General features: G+C 51.4%; 1 protein-coding gene across 2 annotated transcripts in view; it reads right to left on the bottom strand.

The window, feature by feature from the left end:
• The window catches only part of Acot7 (acyl-CoA thioesterase 7), a 97,133-nt gene that overhangs the window by 53,295 nt on the left and 26,857 nt on the right, over positions 1-16,981 (bottom strand). For both annotated transcript variants that reach the window (XM_059255466.1, XM_059255465.1), the window contains exons 2-3: positions 14,071-14,188; positions 2,664-2,820 (exon numbers count right to left, since the gene is read on the bottom strand). In XM_059255466.1, coding sequence (XP_059111449.1) covers positions 2,664-2,820; positions 14,071-14,188 — 275 coding nt within the window. The remainder of the gene's footprint in view (positions 1-2,663; positions 2,821-14,070; positions 14,189-16,981) is intronic.

Here is a 16,981-nt window from a genome sequence, read left to right as displayed (position 1 = left end):
TTGTGGTCAGATCATGCTAATAACAACAAGGTTGGCCTTCCCATGGGCTACAGCCCTGGGTATGCACCTCGCTCCCCTAGCCCCAGTGTTCCCGTCACTCATCCACTCAGCCAGGGCATGTGGTCAGGGTGGTGTGGATCAGATGGCTTTAAGCAGGCCTCCCAGGCTCACCTTGCAGCCGACATATGGGCAGGGAAACAGCAGAGAACCCTGGAGAGCCAGAGTCCAGTCTACAACAGTGGGCTCTGGGCTAAGACAAGCAAGACATGAAGAGAGGGCCCGAAGCCCTTCCTGCTCTGAGAGCAGACTGTCCCCATCCGTGGTCCAGGACGGAGGAGGGCACAGGAGGACCCGAGGCAACAGCCCAGCCCCACTGAGAAAAGCCGCCATGCACCGCCTCCCCTGAGCACCAAGAGTAAACATGCCTGTCCCATGTCCTGGGAGATTGTACCAGCACTGTGTCTGCCCTTCAAGGCTGGTCCCTCTGCCTCCTTGGCAGGCCAGGCCTTCTGTACCCACCCCTCAGGGAAGGGGACTCCACGGAAGGAAGGTCTATGGGGTAAATGCAAAGGGCAGGGCTGCTGCATCAGGCTTTATGATTTAAGAATTGTTTTTATTATTTTAAAATATTTATTGTATGTGTGTGAGTATTTTGTCTACACGTATGTCTGTGCACCACATGCATGTCCTCACAATTCTGAAAGCTGCAGAATACCTTTGTGCTCTGCTGCTCTCCCAACTCATAATGCAGTGTCCTCTGGCCACTGGGCTGAAGCTTTGTTTCAGATGAGGCAGAAATATGCTCTTGTTTTTTAATTCATTTTGTGTGTATGTTTTGCCACATGTATGTATGTGCACCATGTGTACAACTGGTGCCCTTGGAGGCAAGAAGAGGGCACCAGATACCCTGAAACTAGAGTGACAGACAGACGTGAGTCAACAAGTAGGTTCTGAGAATTAAACCCAGGTCCTCTGTAAGAGCAGTCAGAGCTCTTAACCACTGACCCATCTATCCAGCCCTTAGGAATCCTTCCCTCAACCCCCAGGACAGGGTTTCTCTATGTAACAGCCCTGGCTGTGCTAAAACTTGCTCTATAGTCCAGGCTGGCCTCGAACTCACAGAAATCTGCCTGCTTTTGCCTCCCCAATGCTGGGATTAAAGGTCTGCACCACCACCACCTGTTTAGGATTCCATTTAAGTGGGCCCCACACAGTTCTGAAGCTGAAGGCTCTAGCAGTGAAAAGGTCTACTGGCAGGCTACCAGCCTGAAGACCAAGAGGCTCCAGAGAGCCTCCCTCCTGCTCAGGGATGACTAGCCCCCCAGCTAGGCCCAACAGAGGAGGGCCCACAGGACAGACAGCGGCTGCCCCCTGCACTGGGCCTGCCTTCCCCTAATGGTGCACAGCTGTCCCTTCCTGTGCCACAGCCTGAGACCAGCATCCAAAGCACCCTCTAATGCCAAAGGGTCCCACAGGCCGAGGAGCAAGAGCAGTCTCACTCACAGTCTTTCCGTTCATAGTGGCTGAGATGACAGCCCATTCTAATCTATCCCTGCTGAGGTCATCAGAATGTTCCAGATGGACAACTGTGTTCTTAGCCCTTCCCAGGATGGCCTGAGCCCCTTAATCAGCCCTGAGCCATCATTCCATGGGGTCACCACTGCAGAGGGCCTGGGAAAGGAGAAAAGGAAGGAACCAGCCCAGCCTCTAGGGCACGTGGGACCACAGGGTGGTAGTGTGATAAGGCCCTGTCTTTCCAATCGACAGCCAGGTTATAAAAGAAACATAAGCAGTTCATGAGAAGGAGCTCTGATCTCCCGTGGTGCCAATGGGGAAGAGGAGAAGGGTTTCCATGGTTACCATAGCCAAGGAAAAGACTCAGATGAACCAAGGCAAAGGTTTACCCAACAGCATCTATAAAAGCCTGGTTTCTAGATGGGCAAGGACAGATTTTTTCCAGCAACCTCTGCATAGCCATACAAGCCATGGTCCAGAAGAACAGGTAGATACAGAGGCAGGGGATGGTGGCCATGGACTAGCTGGTCTCAAGAAGGAGGGGAGCAGGCTAGGAATCCTGTTCCGGCTGGAGAGGAACTCAGGTATACTTTGTAACCCACCAGTGCTCCATTTGCAAACTGCAAAAACATGGGTAAAGAAAAATCTGCCCACAGGTGCATGAGGAGCAAAGAGGTCACACAGAGATGTAGCCAGCCCCTGGGCATGGCCAGCCCTCCAAGAATGAGCAAGCTGTGTGTCAGTCAGCTTCAGCTGTCAACCTGACACAAACCTAGAGTCACCTGGGAAGATGAAACCTCACCTAAAGAATTACCCAGATCAGCCTGGCCTGTAGCCATGCCTTGGAGCCATTTTCTTAGCAGCTAATTGATGTAGACGGTAGGCCTGGGCTGTGTAAGAAGGGTAGCTGTGCAAGCCAGAGATGGGGAGCTGGTAAACAGCGTTCCTCCACCATCTCTGCTTTAGCTCCTCCCTCCAGGCTCTTACCTTAAATTCCTGGCATGGCTTCCCCCAGGTGATCGCTAAGCTGAAACAAAGGCTTTCTTCCCCAAGTTAGTTTTGGTTCATGTTTCATCACAGCAACAAAGAGCAAAGCAGAACATTGACACTGAGCCAAGGTGGCCTGGTGAGAAGCTCCTGGGAGTTACCTGTGAGGATGTTCTCCGACATCACGTGGACCTGGACCTCCACAGAATGCTTGGAAGTGTAGGTGATCTCTGCACTGACGTGAGCCACTTCACCGATGCACATGGGCGACAGGAAGTCAGTGCGCTCCACCCGGGCCAGGGCGGCCACACAGCGCTCCTGCAAAGACCACAGAAAGCCATCAGCCCAGGCCAGCAAGTCCCTACCATAGAGCCCCTCCCTCAAAACTGACTGTTCGGTTCCTCACTGTGAAATAATGTGGCTGATTGACGGCACTAGCCTAAGTGTGGAGAAACAGCAGCAAACACCTCAGAGGGGCCACTGACTGAACTGGGGTCATACACTTACAGGGTCATTTCTTCTTATTTTTCTATAGTAACACGTACTGCTTCCAAAGGAATATCAAAAAAGCACACAGAGAGGTGGAGACGGGCAACATCACTCCCTTCCTGAGAGAAGCAGTTACCATCTGGGTCTTTCCGGGCATCTTCCTCAGGACAGGGCTTTGCTGCCTTGTCTCTTCCTGAGCATGCTTGAGTCTTGGGTGGCTGTGCACTTCCTAGATACACCTTCACATTCTGATCTTCCTCACTCCACAGGGAGAATAACCTGCCTACTGTCACTACGTTATCCATTTGCCAAATGTGGCTGCCAGGAGGGCCAGCCCACAGGGCGCATGGGGACAGGAGAGGCCACCTAGGGAAATGGCATCCCCAGGGCACTAGACACTAACAGACTGACACTCTCTCTCTCTCTCTCTCTCTCTCACACACACACACACACACACACACACACACACACTCATTCCTCCCCTCACCCAACCTTTAAACAGATAACCCAGTCTCATGATTCAAAATTATTAAAAGAGCATCTGGCACCAGGTGGCCTCCAGTCATCTTGTCCCTGAGTCACCTGGGAGCCCTGGGGACACAGTCTCAACCCCATGGTGAGGCCCAGATAGTAATGCAAGCATGCTGACTAACTGCCCTTCACCCCAAAAAGGCCATCCCTCACAGTCTCATTTGGACAGTCCTACAGGCTTTTTCTTAGTCTGTTAGTGCTGCTGAAACAGAAAATAAGCTGGGTGGGCTATAAACAACAGAAACTCATCTCTCCATTTCTCAGACTGTAAGTTCAAGATAAGGATACAGGTGTACTCAAGTCTGATGAAGCCCTTCTTCCGGGTTCATAGCTGAAAGACCAAGAAGACACTACTGTCTCTTAACATAAGGCCATTGAGCAGGGCCTGCTGGCACACACCTCCAGTCCCAGCACTAAGTAAGACAGGAAGACTTGGCAGGGAAGGGAGGGTTTTAAGGCAAGCCTGGGCTACACAGGTAATCTGAGGTCTACTTAGAGTACAAAACAAGACCCGTCTCAAAAAGACTAAATAAATAAATAGACAGATTAATTAATTAATTAATCAATTAATAGGGTGGCTGAGCCCTTCACGAAAGCTGAAGACCCAGTCACCTGAAGAGCTTGGCCTTCCACAACCCTCACCTTATAGGATGAACTGAGTCCATGGCAGTACTGGAAGGACTTCCTCAACCTGTTCCCAGGATGCCCTGCACAAGTGTTTTAATGCTCAGACAGAATAGGACTCTCTATCTTTTGTTAGACATGTGCCAACTTCAGTTGTGGTATAGTATAAGCAATATTGTGTGGACAACCTCTCACATCCAACATGGTCTGCACTTCCAGAGTCAGTATTTTCATATACATTCCCAAGACCTCTTCAAAAGGCTAGAGTGAGCCACATGGCCACAGGCACCTCAGAGTGCGCTTACTGGATCAGCTTGTCTTCCACGCGTGCTAACGCAGTGGCGAGACGCTTTGGTGCCCCGCAGTGGCACTGTGTGAGCCACCACTTTCCAGAGTCCTTGGCACTCTGTGACCGCCCACTGGAACAAGCAGCTGTCTCAGGAGGCAGCACCAGGCAGCCACTAGGCTAACGAGGACATAAGCAGCTCTGGTGTCAGCTCTCAGCCAATCCTCACAATAGCCCTCGCCAAGAGCCACGACGGAAGGACAGCTGCCAACGGCTGCCCAGCAGGCAGGGAAGAGTTCCGGCCCTTGCTGTACCCCCCATGTGTGTATAGACGCTTTAGGAACGTGTGCACACATGGGTAGGCCAGAGGAAGGCATGGCGTCCTCTATCAGTCTCCACTGTAGGGAACGGAGGAGCCCCTGAATGACTAAAGCCCTGAGAGAACAGTAGTGTTGTCAAGGGTACGGCCACGTCGACGACTACTGCATTCCTCAGCCTTACAAGAGTGGCAAAGCCAGCAGAGGTTCAGGAGGGATGACAAAGCTTCCCTCCAGAGTCCAAGTGTGAGTGAGTGATCAGTGTGTGCAAAGACTAACAACTACAGCTTCCTCCTCCTTCTCGCAGATGTTCATGCCTGAGACTGCTCACCAACAGAGATCTCTTCCAGAGATTATCTAGCCACTCCACTCCCCCTGTGCTATACCTAATAACATGCTGTGGGGAGGAGAGGTGCCTTCCATCAGAGTGAGCACGTCCCCACCTGACCCTAGCTTTCCTGTACATGTGTCTGTGTGTCTGTCCTTTCTTCATTCCCGATGCCCCTAGTCAGGGTTTCAGTATCCAAGTCCGGAAGCACATGGTTCTCCAACTTATACCTCAAGACAGGCTATCTCACCAAACCTGGAACTCACTGTTTTTGGAGCAGGCTGGTGGTCAGCAAGCGCCAGCATCCCTACTCTGCATCCCCTACCAGCACTGGGATTAGAGGCGCATGTAGCCAGGCCCAGCTTTATGTGGGGGCTGGGGATCCAAATTCAGATCCTCCAGTTTGCACAGCAAGTGCTCTTACCTGCTGAGCCATCTCCCCAGCCCTGCCTCTCCGACCTGCCGTCTCCTACCTGCCTGAGAACTCACCTGCTCCCTGGCAGATGAGGAGAGGAGTCAGCTGCATGCCTCCTTCCTATGACCCACCTCTTTGGAAACATGACCAAGAACCTTGCTCAACGCTTTCCCAGGTAATTCTCACATGAACAGGCTGGAGACAACACACACAAACAGACAGATCTCAGCAAAGCAACTGAGACTGGGCATTAAACAGAAAGTTCTAGAGGGTGTATGTTTTCCCACCCTGGACTCCCCGACTTGGATCTGCAGGGTGTCATGCCCTCCCACCCACTACACTGCCTACTTATGCAAAATGAAAAAGGACCAGGGAGGAGTTAGTGTGCCCTCAAGTCATTCTCATGACTGGGGCACCACCTACTGGCAGAAGCTGGAAAGGCAAAGGCTAGGCTGAGCCAGGAAAGCGAAGGCACCACTTTGAATATGACAATACTACCTCGTGGAACTACCCATGCACTGTTAGTAGGATTACTGGAGAACAAGGTTAACTCAGATCTCAACACAGACAAAACATGGGCCCAAGTTCGCACACATATTCATGTCTGACAGGCAGGAGCCTCGAAGCTCAACTGCTCCACTCCTTACCTAGCATACCAAGGCCACTTCTCACCTGAATCATGGAGGCCAGGTAGGCCCCATCCTCAGGGCCACCTCCGGTGGGACAGGTCAGAGAGCCTGTCCTGGGGCCCAGGGGCTAGTAGGGAAGATGATAAATAAGTAACTGAGGCCGCACACCCAGAGTTAGGTGTTCAGAAGTCCCAGTGGGGATGCAACACATAGACAAGGTCAGATGAGGGGACACTAGACTGAAACCCAGATGACAATCTGGGAGAAAGAAGGTTGGGAGGGACAGACCAGAGCATCAAGGATAGCAGTCCTGAGGGAGACCCAAGGCCAGAAGCAAAATCAGGAGAGCTGGAGTCAAAGGCAGACCAAGTGCCCCTGGGGAGGGAGGCACAGAGGCTGGCCTCCCTTTTGAATCTTCCCTCAAGCTCTCAGCAAGGACAGTCTCCTCAGTGAAGGAGGGTGCTAACTGAAGCCCTGAAGCAGGAGGAAAACACAGACCTCCACCTATGCTGTCCCCAGGACGGACCTCAGGAGTCTCCTGGTTGCTTCTAGGCCAAAGGAAACAGCGTCCGGTCTGCAGCCCCTGCTCCCTCCCTGTCCCCAGCAGCCCTGTCCACAGAGGGAAAAAACCCTGCAGGTGTCTAGGGAAGAGGAGCTCAGACAGGGGAGGAGAGCACAACAAAGGCCCTGAGGCAGGAGCATACCCAGAGCAGGCTAGGAGAAAGAGCCACAGGAAATAAGGTCCAGAGCAGGGAGACACGGTGGACTGGGCTTAGACTCCAGAGCTAGTGCCTGCTGCCTAGTGAATGGTGTACTCCAGTCACATCTAAAGGGACTCTGGCTACTATTCTGGGTATAGACACCACAAAAGGTGGGCAATGACTAAAAAGGCACTCTGCCAAGAGGCTGTCCCAGCAGTCCCAGGGCAGGAAGTGTCACTACTAATCAGGTTGTTCAGGCCAGTATTTACCTATGGCCAGTGTCTATGGCATGAGAAAACAATATCCAAACAGAGCTTCAGATTTGGATCTCGAGGAAGCAGGGACTCAAGCTCCATGGACCAGACTTGCCACCTGACTCCTTAGGTGGCCCATACCTCTCTATGACACAGCCCCTCAAAGACAGCAGCAGTGACAATGTCACCACCACACTTCTTAGGAGTGAGATAAGGATCACATGAGCTAAAGCGCTTCTTACTGGATGACGGTCGTTATTCCTACAATTTTTTTTTTTTTTGAAACAGGGCCTTGGCTGCCCTGGAACTTACTATGTAGACCAGACTGGCCTTGAACTCATGGAGATCCACCTGAGTGCTAGTAGTAAAGACATGTGCCACCATGCCTAGCCTGAGTGCTATAATTTTTACTGGCATCATTGCCCACTTGTCCTCCCAAGTCCTCCTCTTCCTTCATCCCCAAGCCCGGGGAGCTTCTCCTTCCCAAGTCCACTCTCTTGTCAAGCCTTCCTGAGATGCACACTGCTTTTAAAGCTTCTCTACAGAAAGGGCAGCCTCTGAGATTGTCACATCACACCTACAGCCACCAGAGGGCACCCTGATGCACCAAGCTCCAAGGGCAGTACCTTCCTACAGAAGGCAGCCAGCTTCACAGGGTAGTCCCACCCCAAACACATTGTGGCTGGTGTGGTTCATTCTTCACACCCAAGCTCCTGCCTTTCCACTGAGACACGTGGCTCCCTGATCAGACTGAATGCTGTGCTGTGGTCTGAGTGTCGGTGAGCCCCAAAATTCGTGCGTGTAAACTCTACCTGCTGAAGTGATAGGACCAGGAAGTAGAGCCTCTGGGCAGTGACTGGGTCATGAGGCCTGTGAGCACAGCCTTCAAACGAGGCAAGTGCTCTTCAGACAAACAGAGGTCTCACATGGACTCAACCATGAGAAGACACCAACAATGATCCAGGGAGCAGGCCCTCCCCAGACAATTTGCCAGTGCGAGGTCAGCTTCTGCTGCTCACCGGCTGTCCTGGGTTTATGTAGCCTATCAGACATGGCAGGTGCCAGGACACCATAACCAAGCAAATATAGGCAAGTAACCCGGAGACTTTCTGTGAGAAACTGCTCACACTGCAGTAGCCTACCAAGTGTGTGACAGTATGATGCCAAAACTAGCTTTACTCCAGGAACACTTACACAGCAAGACCCTGGTTCAAAAGTCTGGTACTGCATTGAAAATCTGTTAGCCATTACCTAAGCCTTCAGCAAGTTCTAACTTATCGATGGGTCTTGCCTCCATGTGGATGGCTGCTGGCTAGCCAGGATGGTAAGTACCAAAGACTTTCTTCAAGTATGACAATGAAGCTTGAGGTAGAACCGCCCTTCTCTAATCAAATAACATTCACAGCAAAAGTTTCAAGACTGGGCTCAACCGCCCAAAATTGCCATCATGCTGCTCAGTTTCTGTGACATCCAAACTCATGGTGATACAGGCCTGTTCCTGGTGTCCTCACCAGGAGAATCCCACTCATGGAGACATTCACTGGCTTTGTGCATCCACAGGGTCAACTCCTCCGCCTTAAATGTGGCCCTGAAGTGGCATCCTCAGATGCTACTTCCAACTCAGTTTCTCCTGCTGTTCATATCACACGTACAGGCTCTTCCTCCACAGAAGTCTCTATCCCTAAGTCATCCAAGATGGCTGAATTCCATCGCTTCCAGACCCCTGTTCACTCCAATGCTGTACCCTCGTCCCACCAACAATGAAGACTCAGTCTTCTCCAATTTTCCAGTTTATAGTGTCCAGATCCATCAGACAAATCACTGTGGCAGATACAGACACTGAAATATGCTTCTCAGATGGCACCTGAGAGCTGGAAATACCCCTTGACCCACAGGCTGCAGAACGGCTGTCCCGTCAGCAGATGTAGCAGTCACACTCATCAGAGCTCCTGGGTGGCCAGGTACATGGTCAGTGAAAAGCAGTTTTGTTTGTTTTGTGCAGTATTGAGCATCGAACCTAGGACCTCTCACATTCTAAGTAAACACTCTACCACTACATTATAGCCCAGGTCTTCTTTTTCATTTTTATTTTGAGATGGTATGTCACGGAGTTATCTAGGCTGGCCTTGAACTCACCCCTGCTTCAGCCTCACAGGTAGCTAAGATGGTAGGCCAGGGTTGTTTTAAATCTCTTTCTGAAAGCAGCAGGTCTCCACAGTACGCTTACAGTATTTAGCAGTCCACTCAGGAAACAGGTGTGTGGTCACCCAAGCTTTGCTGCCTTCAGAGAACACAGGCAGAATGGACTTAGAACACTCATTCTTAGGAGCCCTGGGGTTCTGGAAAGGTCAGGGAGTACTGGCTTCCCCTTAAAGTCACCAGCTGCCTCAGCCCTCACAGGAGAGGCCACCCGTGCTGTAACACTTTGAAGTCATGCACTGGCTTCTCCTCTTCCAGCTGTGAAAGTCCCAGATGCCATTGTCCAGTAGAAGGCTATTTCATCTACACCGTTAAGTCTGCTGTCTGCTGGGGCCACTTGCTACCAGAGGTCTCTAGACCAGTGGCTCTCAATCTTCCTAATGCTGTAACCCTTTAATACAGTTTCTCATGTTGTGGTGACCCCAATTATTCTTACGTTGTGGTGATCCCCAACCCCCAATTATTTTATTTTTAAAAATAACCAAATTATTTTCATTGCTACTTCATAACTGTAATTTTGCTACTGTTATGAACTATAATGTAAGTATCTGTGTTTTCCAATGGTCTTAGGCAAGCCCTGTAAAAGGATCATTCGACCCCTGAAAGAAGCAAGACCTACAGATTGAGAACCCTGCTCTAGACCCTCTGGGTGACTCGATGAGGCGTCACCAGGGGCACCCCTGTTGCTTCACCTGCACACCTACGTCGCAGCAATGCCTCCTCTTAGGCCTCACAGCAGCCTCCAACTGCCCTTCTGCAGTCGCCTCTGCTGACTCTACTCCCTCAACCTGGAGGGAACTAAAGAGAGTCAGGGGCAGGCCTGGCTCTGGACAATGCTTTGGCTGAAGGGACTTCTGTGGCTGGCTTGATCTCATCTCCAGACCAGGAAATTCCCTGCGCATCACCCATCAAGCTGCTGTCTTTCTTACCATCCCATGTTCACTGGAACAATAGTTCTAAAGCCTGCCAAGAATCCTTCCTCTAGCTCACAGCTTGGCTCGGCCTTAGTCTATCTCAGCTTTTGATGCTCCCTCCTCATAAAGCTTCCCCATTTCTAATGTTTGATGTCTAAGGAAAGTCACTGGAAGCTGGGTGGTGGTGACGCACACCTTTCATCCCAGCACTCTGGAGGCAGAGGCAGAGGCAGGCGGATCTCTGAGTTCAAGGTCACACTGGTCTACAGAGCGAGTTTCAGGACAGCAAGGACTACACAGAGAAACCCTGTCTCAAAAAAACAAACAAACAAACAAAAAACCATGTAGGGGAACTGGTAGGGTGTTTGCCCAGCATGCATGAGGCCCTGGGGTTAGTACTCAGCACCACATACACCAGACATGGTGATACATACCTACATCCAACTAGTGCCTGGGCAGAGAGGAAGAAGACCCCACCTCTCTTAAAGGAAGTGGGTAGATACACAGGACCCCGCTGTGGGCTAATGTGAACACAGGGTCTATTCAGGACAGGGAACCCCCAGACAGGCACCATTATTCTGACCTGAGGCTAGGGCTCACCTGACCACAGGCTCAAGACGGGGGGCCCTGTGCGAGCCACACCTCATGAAGGATCCAGCGTGGTGAGAGGGCCCTTCAGCTGTCTAGCAGCTTTGTCTCTGCTGATTTCCCACCCTGCACACTGAGGCCAAAGCCAAACCTTATTCCCTGGGGCCCCAAGCAGGGTTCACTGTGCCAGAGCCTCCAGATGCATACCCACAATCCCAACACTTAGAAAGTGAAGACAGGAAGATCAGAAGTTCAAAGTCAGGCCAGCAAGAGGCCTTAGCCAGTAGAGATGCTTGCTAACAAACCCAGTGACCTAAGTTCATTCTCTGGAACTACACAGTGAAGAAAGAGAACTCACTCCTCCAAGTTGTCCACAGTACACACTTCCCCTCGCCAATAAATAACTGTAAAAAATACTGAAAGTTCAAATTCATCACTGGCTACATGGGAAGTTCAGGCCAGCCCAAGCTCTACGTAAGACCCTATCTCAAAAAACAAAACATTACTAAAGTCAGAGTCATGTAACTCTTCCCTTTGACTGAGTACTGAGAGGTGACTATAGAATTAGGTTCAATCATGTTGTGTCTCAAGGAATGAAGAGACCCACAGAGGGAGAGAGAAAAGGGAAGCAGCAGGACTGACCTAGATGAGAACAGTTCCCCACACCCTAAAACAATTACCATAGTAATAACTGATCAGAATTGCAGTATCACTCACTTGCCTAAGACCCGGGTACACAAGATCCGGGTACTGGGGCTGGAGAGATGGTTAGGAGCATGTTCTGCTTATACAGAAGACCAGAATCCTGTTCCCAGAACTCATGTTAGGCAGCTCACAACTGCCTACGACTCCAGCTCCAGGGCACCTGACACTCTCTTCTGCCCTCCATGGTACCTGCACTCATGTATACATATCAAGACATAGGCACACATATATACTTTTTTAAAATTTAAAAATCTTAAACACAGCAACAAAACACTAGGGTTTCATCAGTACTGGGTGCTTGGTAGCAAGGTGGGGGTGGGGGGACCACTGCGCATAAATCCTCATAGCAGATGTGGTTATCAAAGAATGTGAACAACTGAAGAATTATCAAATGTGCCACAGACACATACCTACACCAGGACATTCCTGCTAAAATAGCATCAATGGATTTATTCAATGCAAGTTTGCCACAGGCCTTCATTTGAAGAAAGGACAATATATATGGAGTACAATAAACAAAGTGCAGCATGAGGCATCTGTGTCTTGTTATGGCAGGCTGCACAGGCACAGGCAGGCCAGCACGTCTCTTGTTCCAGCTCGCCAGCTTGGCCAGGTCAAAATACATGGTGCCTCTCTGGGTTCCCTGGCCTGAATAGACCCTGTGTTCACATCAGCTAATAGAGGGGTCCTGTATATCTACCCACTTTTCTTTAAGTGAGGTGGGGTCTTCCTCCTCTCTGCCCAGGGCACTAGCTGAGACCCACAATCCACAGAGGCTGTGCAGACAGCCCCACCCCCACCCCATCCCCGGCAGGCCCACCTCTGTGCACTGCAGACTACCTGCAGGCCCACCTCTGTGCACTGCAGACTCTCTGCAGGCCCACCTCTGTGCACTGCAGACTACCTGCAGGCCCACCTCTGTGCACTGCAGACTCTCTAGAGGCCCACCTCTGTGCACTGCAGACTCTCTAGAGGCCCACCTCTGTGCACTGCAGACTCTCTGCAGGCCCACCTCTGTGCACTGCAGACTCTCTGCAGGCCCACCTCTGTGCACTGTAGACTCTCTAGAGGCCCACCTCTGTGCACTGTAGACTCTCTGCAGGCCCACCTCTGTGCACTGCAGACTACCTGCAGGCCCACCTCTGTGCACTGCAGACTACCTGCAGGCCCACCTCTGTGCACTGTAGACTCTGCAGGCCCACCTCTGTGCACTGCAGACTCTCTGCAGGCCCACCTCTGTGCACTGCAGACTCTCTGCAGGCCCACCTCTGTGCACTGCAGACTCTCTGCAGGCCCACCTCTGGGCACTGCAGACTACCTGCAGGCCCACCTCTGGCACTGCAGACTACGTGCAGGCCCACCTCTGGGCACTGCAGACTACCTGCAGGCCCACCTCTGTGCACTGCAGACTCTCTGCAGGCCCACCTCTGTGCACTGCAGACTCTCTGCAGGCCCACCTCTGTGCACTGCAGACTCTCTGCAGGCCCACCTCTGTGCACTGCAGACTCTCTGCAGGCCCACCTCTGTGCACTGCAGACTCTCTGCAGGCCCACCTCTGTGCACTGCAGACTCTCTGCAGGCCCACCTCTGTGCACTGCAGACTCTCTGAAGGCCCACCTCTGTGCACTGCAGACTACCTGCAGGCCCACCTCTGTGCACTGCAGACTACCTGCAGGCCCACCTCTGTGCACTGTAGACTCTCTATAGGCCCACCTCTGTGCACTGTAGACTCTCTGCAGGCCCACCTCTGTGCACTGCAGACTCTCTGCAGGCCCACCTCTGTGCACTGCAGACTACCTGCAGGCTCACCTCTGTGCACTGTAGACTCTCTGCAGGCCCACCTCTGTGCATTGCAGACTCTCTCTGCAGGCCCACATCTGCACCTATCACAACATGCAGCTATCAAGGCAGATTATCTGTCACTGGCTGGCCTTCAGAAAAAATGTGAGGTCCTTCTGGCTGTCATTTTATGACAACCTACAGAGACCCTGAGGTTCTAAACCCAGAGAGCCTGTCCTACAGGCCCCCAAATAGCTGCAGAGACACCTCCCACTGCACAGTTCCTAAGTAGGTGACACACTGGCCCCAGCACTATGCAGAAACACAGCTGGAGCACAGAAAGCCAAGCCCTTGCCCACAAGCACCAGAGTTCATTCGGACAGAAAGGGACTCAGGCAGCCTGTCACCCACACATCAGTTCTTAAATATGATAGCACATCCACTCAGGCATCCATATTTCTGACCACCACCAAGGAGCTAGCAGGGCTCAAGACAGGGCCTTGTGCGAGCCACAGCTCATGAAGGATCCAGCGTGGTGAGAGGGCCCTTCAGCTGTCTAGCTGCTTTGTCTCTGCTGATTTCCCACCCTCCACACTGAAGCCAAAGCCAAACCTTATTCCCTGGGGCCCCAAGCAGGGCTCACCATGCCAGAGCCTCCAGAGACCTAGACCTAGTAGGCAAGGCAAGTATGCTGCAGATCTGGCCTCCACGTGATCTGCTTTCCAGACCCCCGCACTTGTTATAGCGCTATGGAGTCCAGAATCTTATGGGTAATCCCAGTATATAAGAACAAGGGCCCAGGCACTTACCCCATTCTGGCTATTACAGTGCCGGGTGCTGATGATGACCCCTGCCTCCTCAATCATCTTCAAAATGGTCCCTCCATGAACATTGCCAGCCACGTTGGCATCATCTGGCCGCATGATCCTACAGCAGGTAAGAGAAATGAGATAAGCCTCTTCAAGAGGACACTACTATGACAGTGACCCCTGGGGAGAGAAGCAAGAGCCCCAGCAGACTGGCTGGCTCCCACAGGAAGGACAAGAACTTCCCACACATCTTGGCTCTCCCTCAATATAGTGTGTCCATCAAGGCTAATCTGACAGGCACGGAAGGGCTTCACAGTCCTCTTTCTAGAGGATAGAAGGCAAGCAGAGCACTTTCCCTTCCTGAGGCCACAGGTGCCCATAGGGAGAAGCCCACCTGTCCTCAAAGGACTCACAGCAGCAGTTTTCCCAAGACCACTAGGCAAAGAGGTGGCTGAGCTGCTGAAGTCCCTCAGAGTCTATGAGTCAGGCCACATGGGCCAGAGCTCTGATTACAGCTGAGCTGAGCAAGCACAAGAGGCAGACTGAGCTCCAGGAGCAAATCTCAGAGCAGAACTTATCAGAAGGCTCAGAGCAGAGGGTAGCTGCAGCTGTTCTGAAAATGAGGTATAGGCCACAGCTTCAAGATCTCTAGACTGCTGGGCGGTGGTGGCACACACTTTTAACCCAGCACTTGGGAGGCAGAAGCAGGCAGATCTCTGTGAGTTTGAGGCCAGCCTGGTCTACAGAGCAAGATCCAGCACAGGCACCAAAGCTACACAGAGAAACCCTGTCTCGAAAAACCAAAAAAAAAAAAAAAAAAAAAAAGATCTCTAGACTAAATACTCACAGGCCCACTGTTTTTCTCGCTTGCCCACGAGTGGGGAGATCCTCACAAGGTGCAAGGTAGTACCAAGGACCCCAGGTTGTGAGCTGGGAGCTGAGAGCTCTCAGGGCCAGGAGAATAGAAACACTAGCTCATTCTTCCAGAGGAGAGACTTTGTACTTTCTGCGGGCAGCTAGCCACTCAGGCTACACAAAACCTCAGGGCTCTCAACAAGCCAGTTTGGTACTACCACAAGCTGCCCCGGCAGCACTGGCCACATCCCAGATACCCATGTCACTAATAACATGTCCCTTCTCAGGTGACAGGTAATGGGTGCATGCCTCTGTGTCTAACACTGTCTGTGCCTCACTCCTGTTGAGTAAGGTCCCAGACCAGCATGCTCAGGCTGAGAGCTGCCAAGCCTTCTTACAGCAAGTGAAGACTCTTAAGAGATCAGGTCTGGCCCCAGCTCTGAGCTCTGGGTATCTAGGACAAGTTGCCAATCAATGACTTAACTGGATTAATCAATCATTCCTTCGACTCTTCACCTGTAAAATGGACAGATGTCACAGCAGTGATGCTTCAGCTGACTACAGGGAGACAAAGAGCCTGGAAACATGCCAGAGCCATGCGGCCCAGCCAGGTGACTGCACAGCTGGCACCCAGCACATGCTAAGCAGTATGTGCAAACACTTCTGATGCCACCCACCTTCAAAGTCACTCCTCCACCAAGTAAAACCAATCCTGCCTGACACCAGGGTGAGAAGCCACCAGGGTGGCTACACACACACCGTCATGGTAACGTGAGGTTTAGCGGTGCACAAACATGCACACGGAGTCCCAGACTAGGAAGGTAGCTTTAGAACCTTCACTTGAGTACTTTCAGAATCTGAGTTTTTCTCAGAAGCTCCTAAATAATCAAAGCACAAAAAATTAGTGTCTGGCCAAAATTAGCCAAACTTGGAACAGCTGCATCATAGTCCTTCTCCCAAATGCCCAAGGAGCATCACAGACGAGGCAGGGAGAGGCTGTAAGACCCGGGGTTGAGGAAGACTGGACAAAGCAATGTCGTCCAGACATGCTGGGACACACAGCAGCCTCAGGTACCTGCCAGACCTGCATCACAAGATCAAGCCAGTCAGCGCCGCAGCCAAGGGGAGACGTGGGCAGGGGTGATGATCCCCACCCCTAGCTGAAGGGGGTAGTGGCAGTTGGTGGCTGCTAAGCAGAGGGAGTTAGACTTAGCAAGTTTCCCTACAAATGACTACACACATATAGCTGATATAAAGCTATTTATGCATGGATGTGTGTACACGCACAATAATTTAAGGATTTATTTGTACTTATGTGTCTGTATGAGTGTATCCCACATGCGTGCAGGTATCTCTGAAGGCCAGAAGTGGGTGTCAGATCCCCTAGAGCTGTTATAGATGGTTGTGAACCACCCAATGTAGGTGCTGAAAATTGAACTCAGGTCCTCTGGAAGAGCAGCAAGTGCTCTCAACTGCTACATCATTTCTCCAACCCACAACAATAATTTAAAAAAGAATGATGGGTACAAATCCAAACACAGTGGCTCACATCTGTAATCCCAGCTCTCAGGAAGCTGAGGCAGGAGAATTAACATTAGCTCAAGGCTAGCCTGGGCAACATAGCAAGACCTTGTCTCAGAAAGAATGAATAATAATAATGGGGACAATCTGAATTGGAAGCACACTGGAGAGTGACCAACCAGGAGCTTCGGTTGCCCCCGGAGAAGGAAATGTCAACTGGATGGGGATTTGGTTTCAGTTTGAAATCACATCAGCCTAACAGCCTAACAAATAACGTCTTCTGGCATCCTTGGCCATTTCCTCCTCACTTGTGAACTGGCCAGGGCCCAGGCATTCCTGGAGCACTCTACAGATATATTCTCAGGGTGCAGCTCACCTTCCCTGCAGTCCAGGGGGCAGATGTGAGGCAGGAGAATGCTGTTCTAAAGCAAAAAGGAGGCATCAGAATAAGTGAGAAGGAGCAAGGTTGAGGAAGCCATTCTTTTTTGTTGTTTTGGTTTTTGCTTTTTTGTTTTTCAAGACAGGGTTTCTCTGT

The sequence above is a fragment of the Peromyscus eremicus genome, chromosome 2, assembly GCF_949786415.1.
Source record: "Peromyscus eremicus chromosome 2, PerEre_H2_v1, whole genome shotgun sequence".
NCBI lineage: Eukaryota > Metazoa > Chordata > Mammalia > Rodentia > Cricetidae > Peromyscus > Peromyscus eremicus.
Note: the sequence above shows the minus strand (reverse complement) of the source record. Positions and strands in the feature narration are given on the sequence as shown.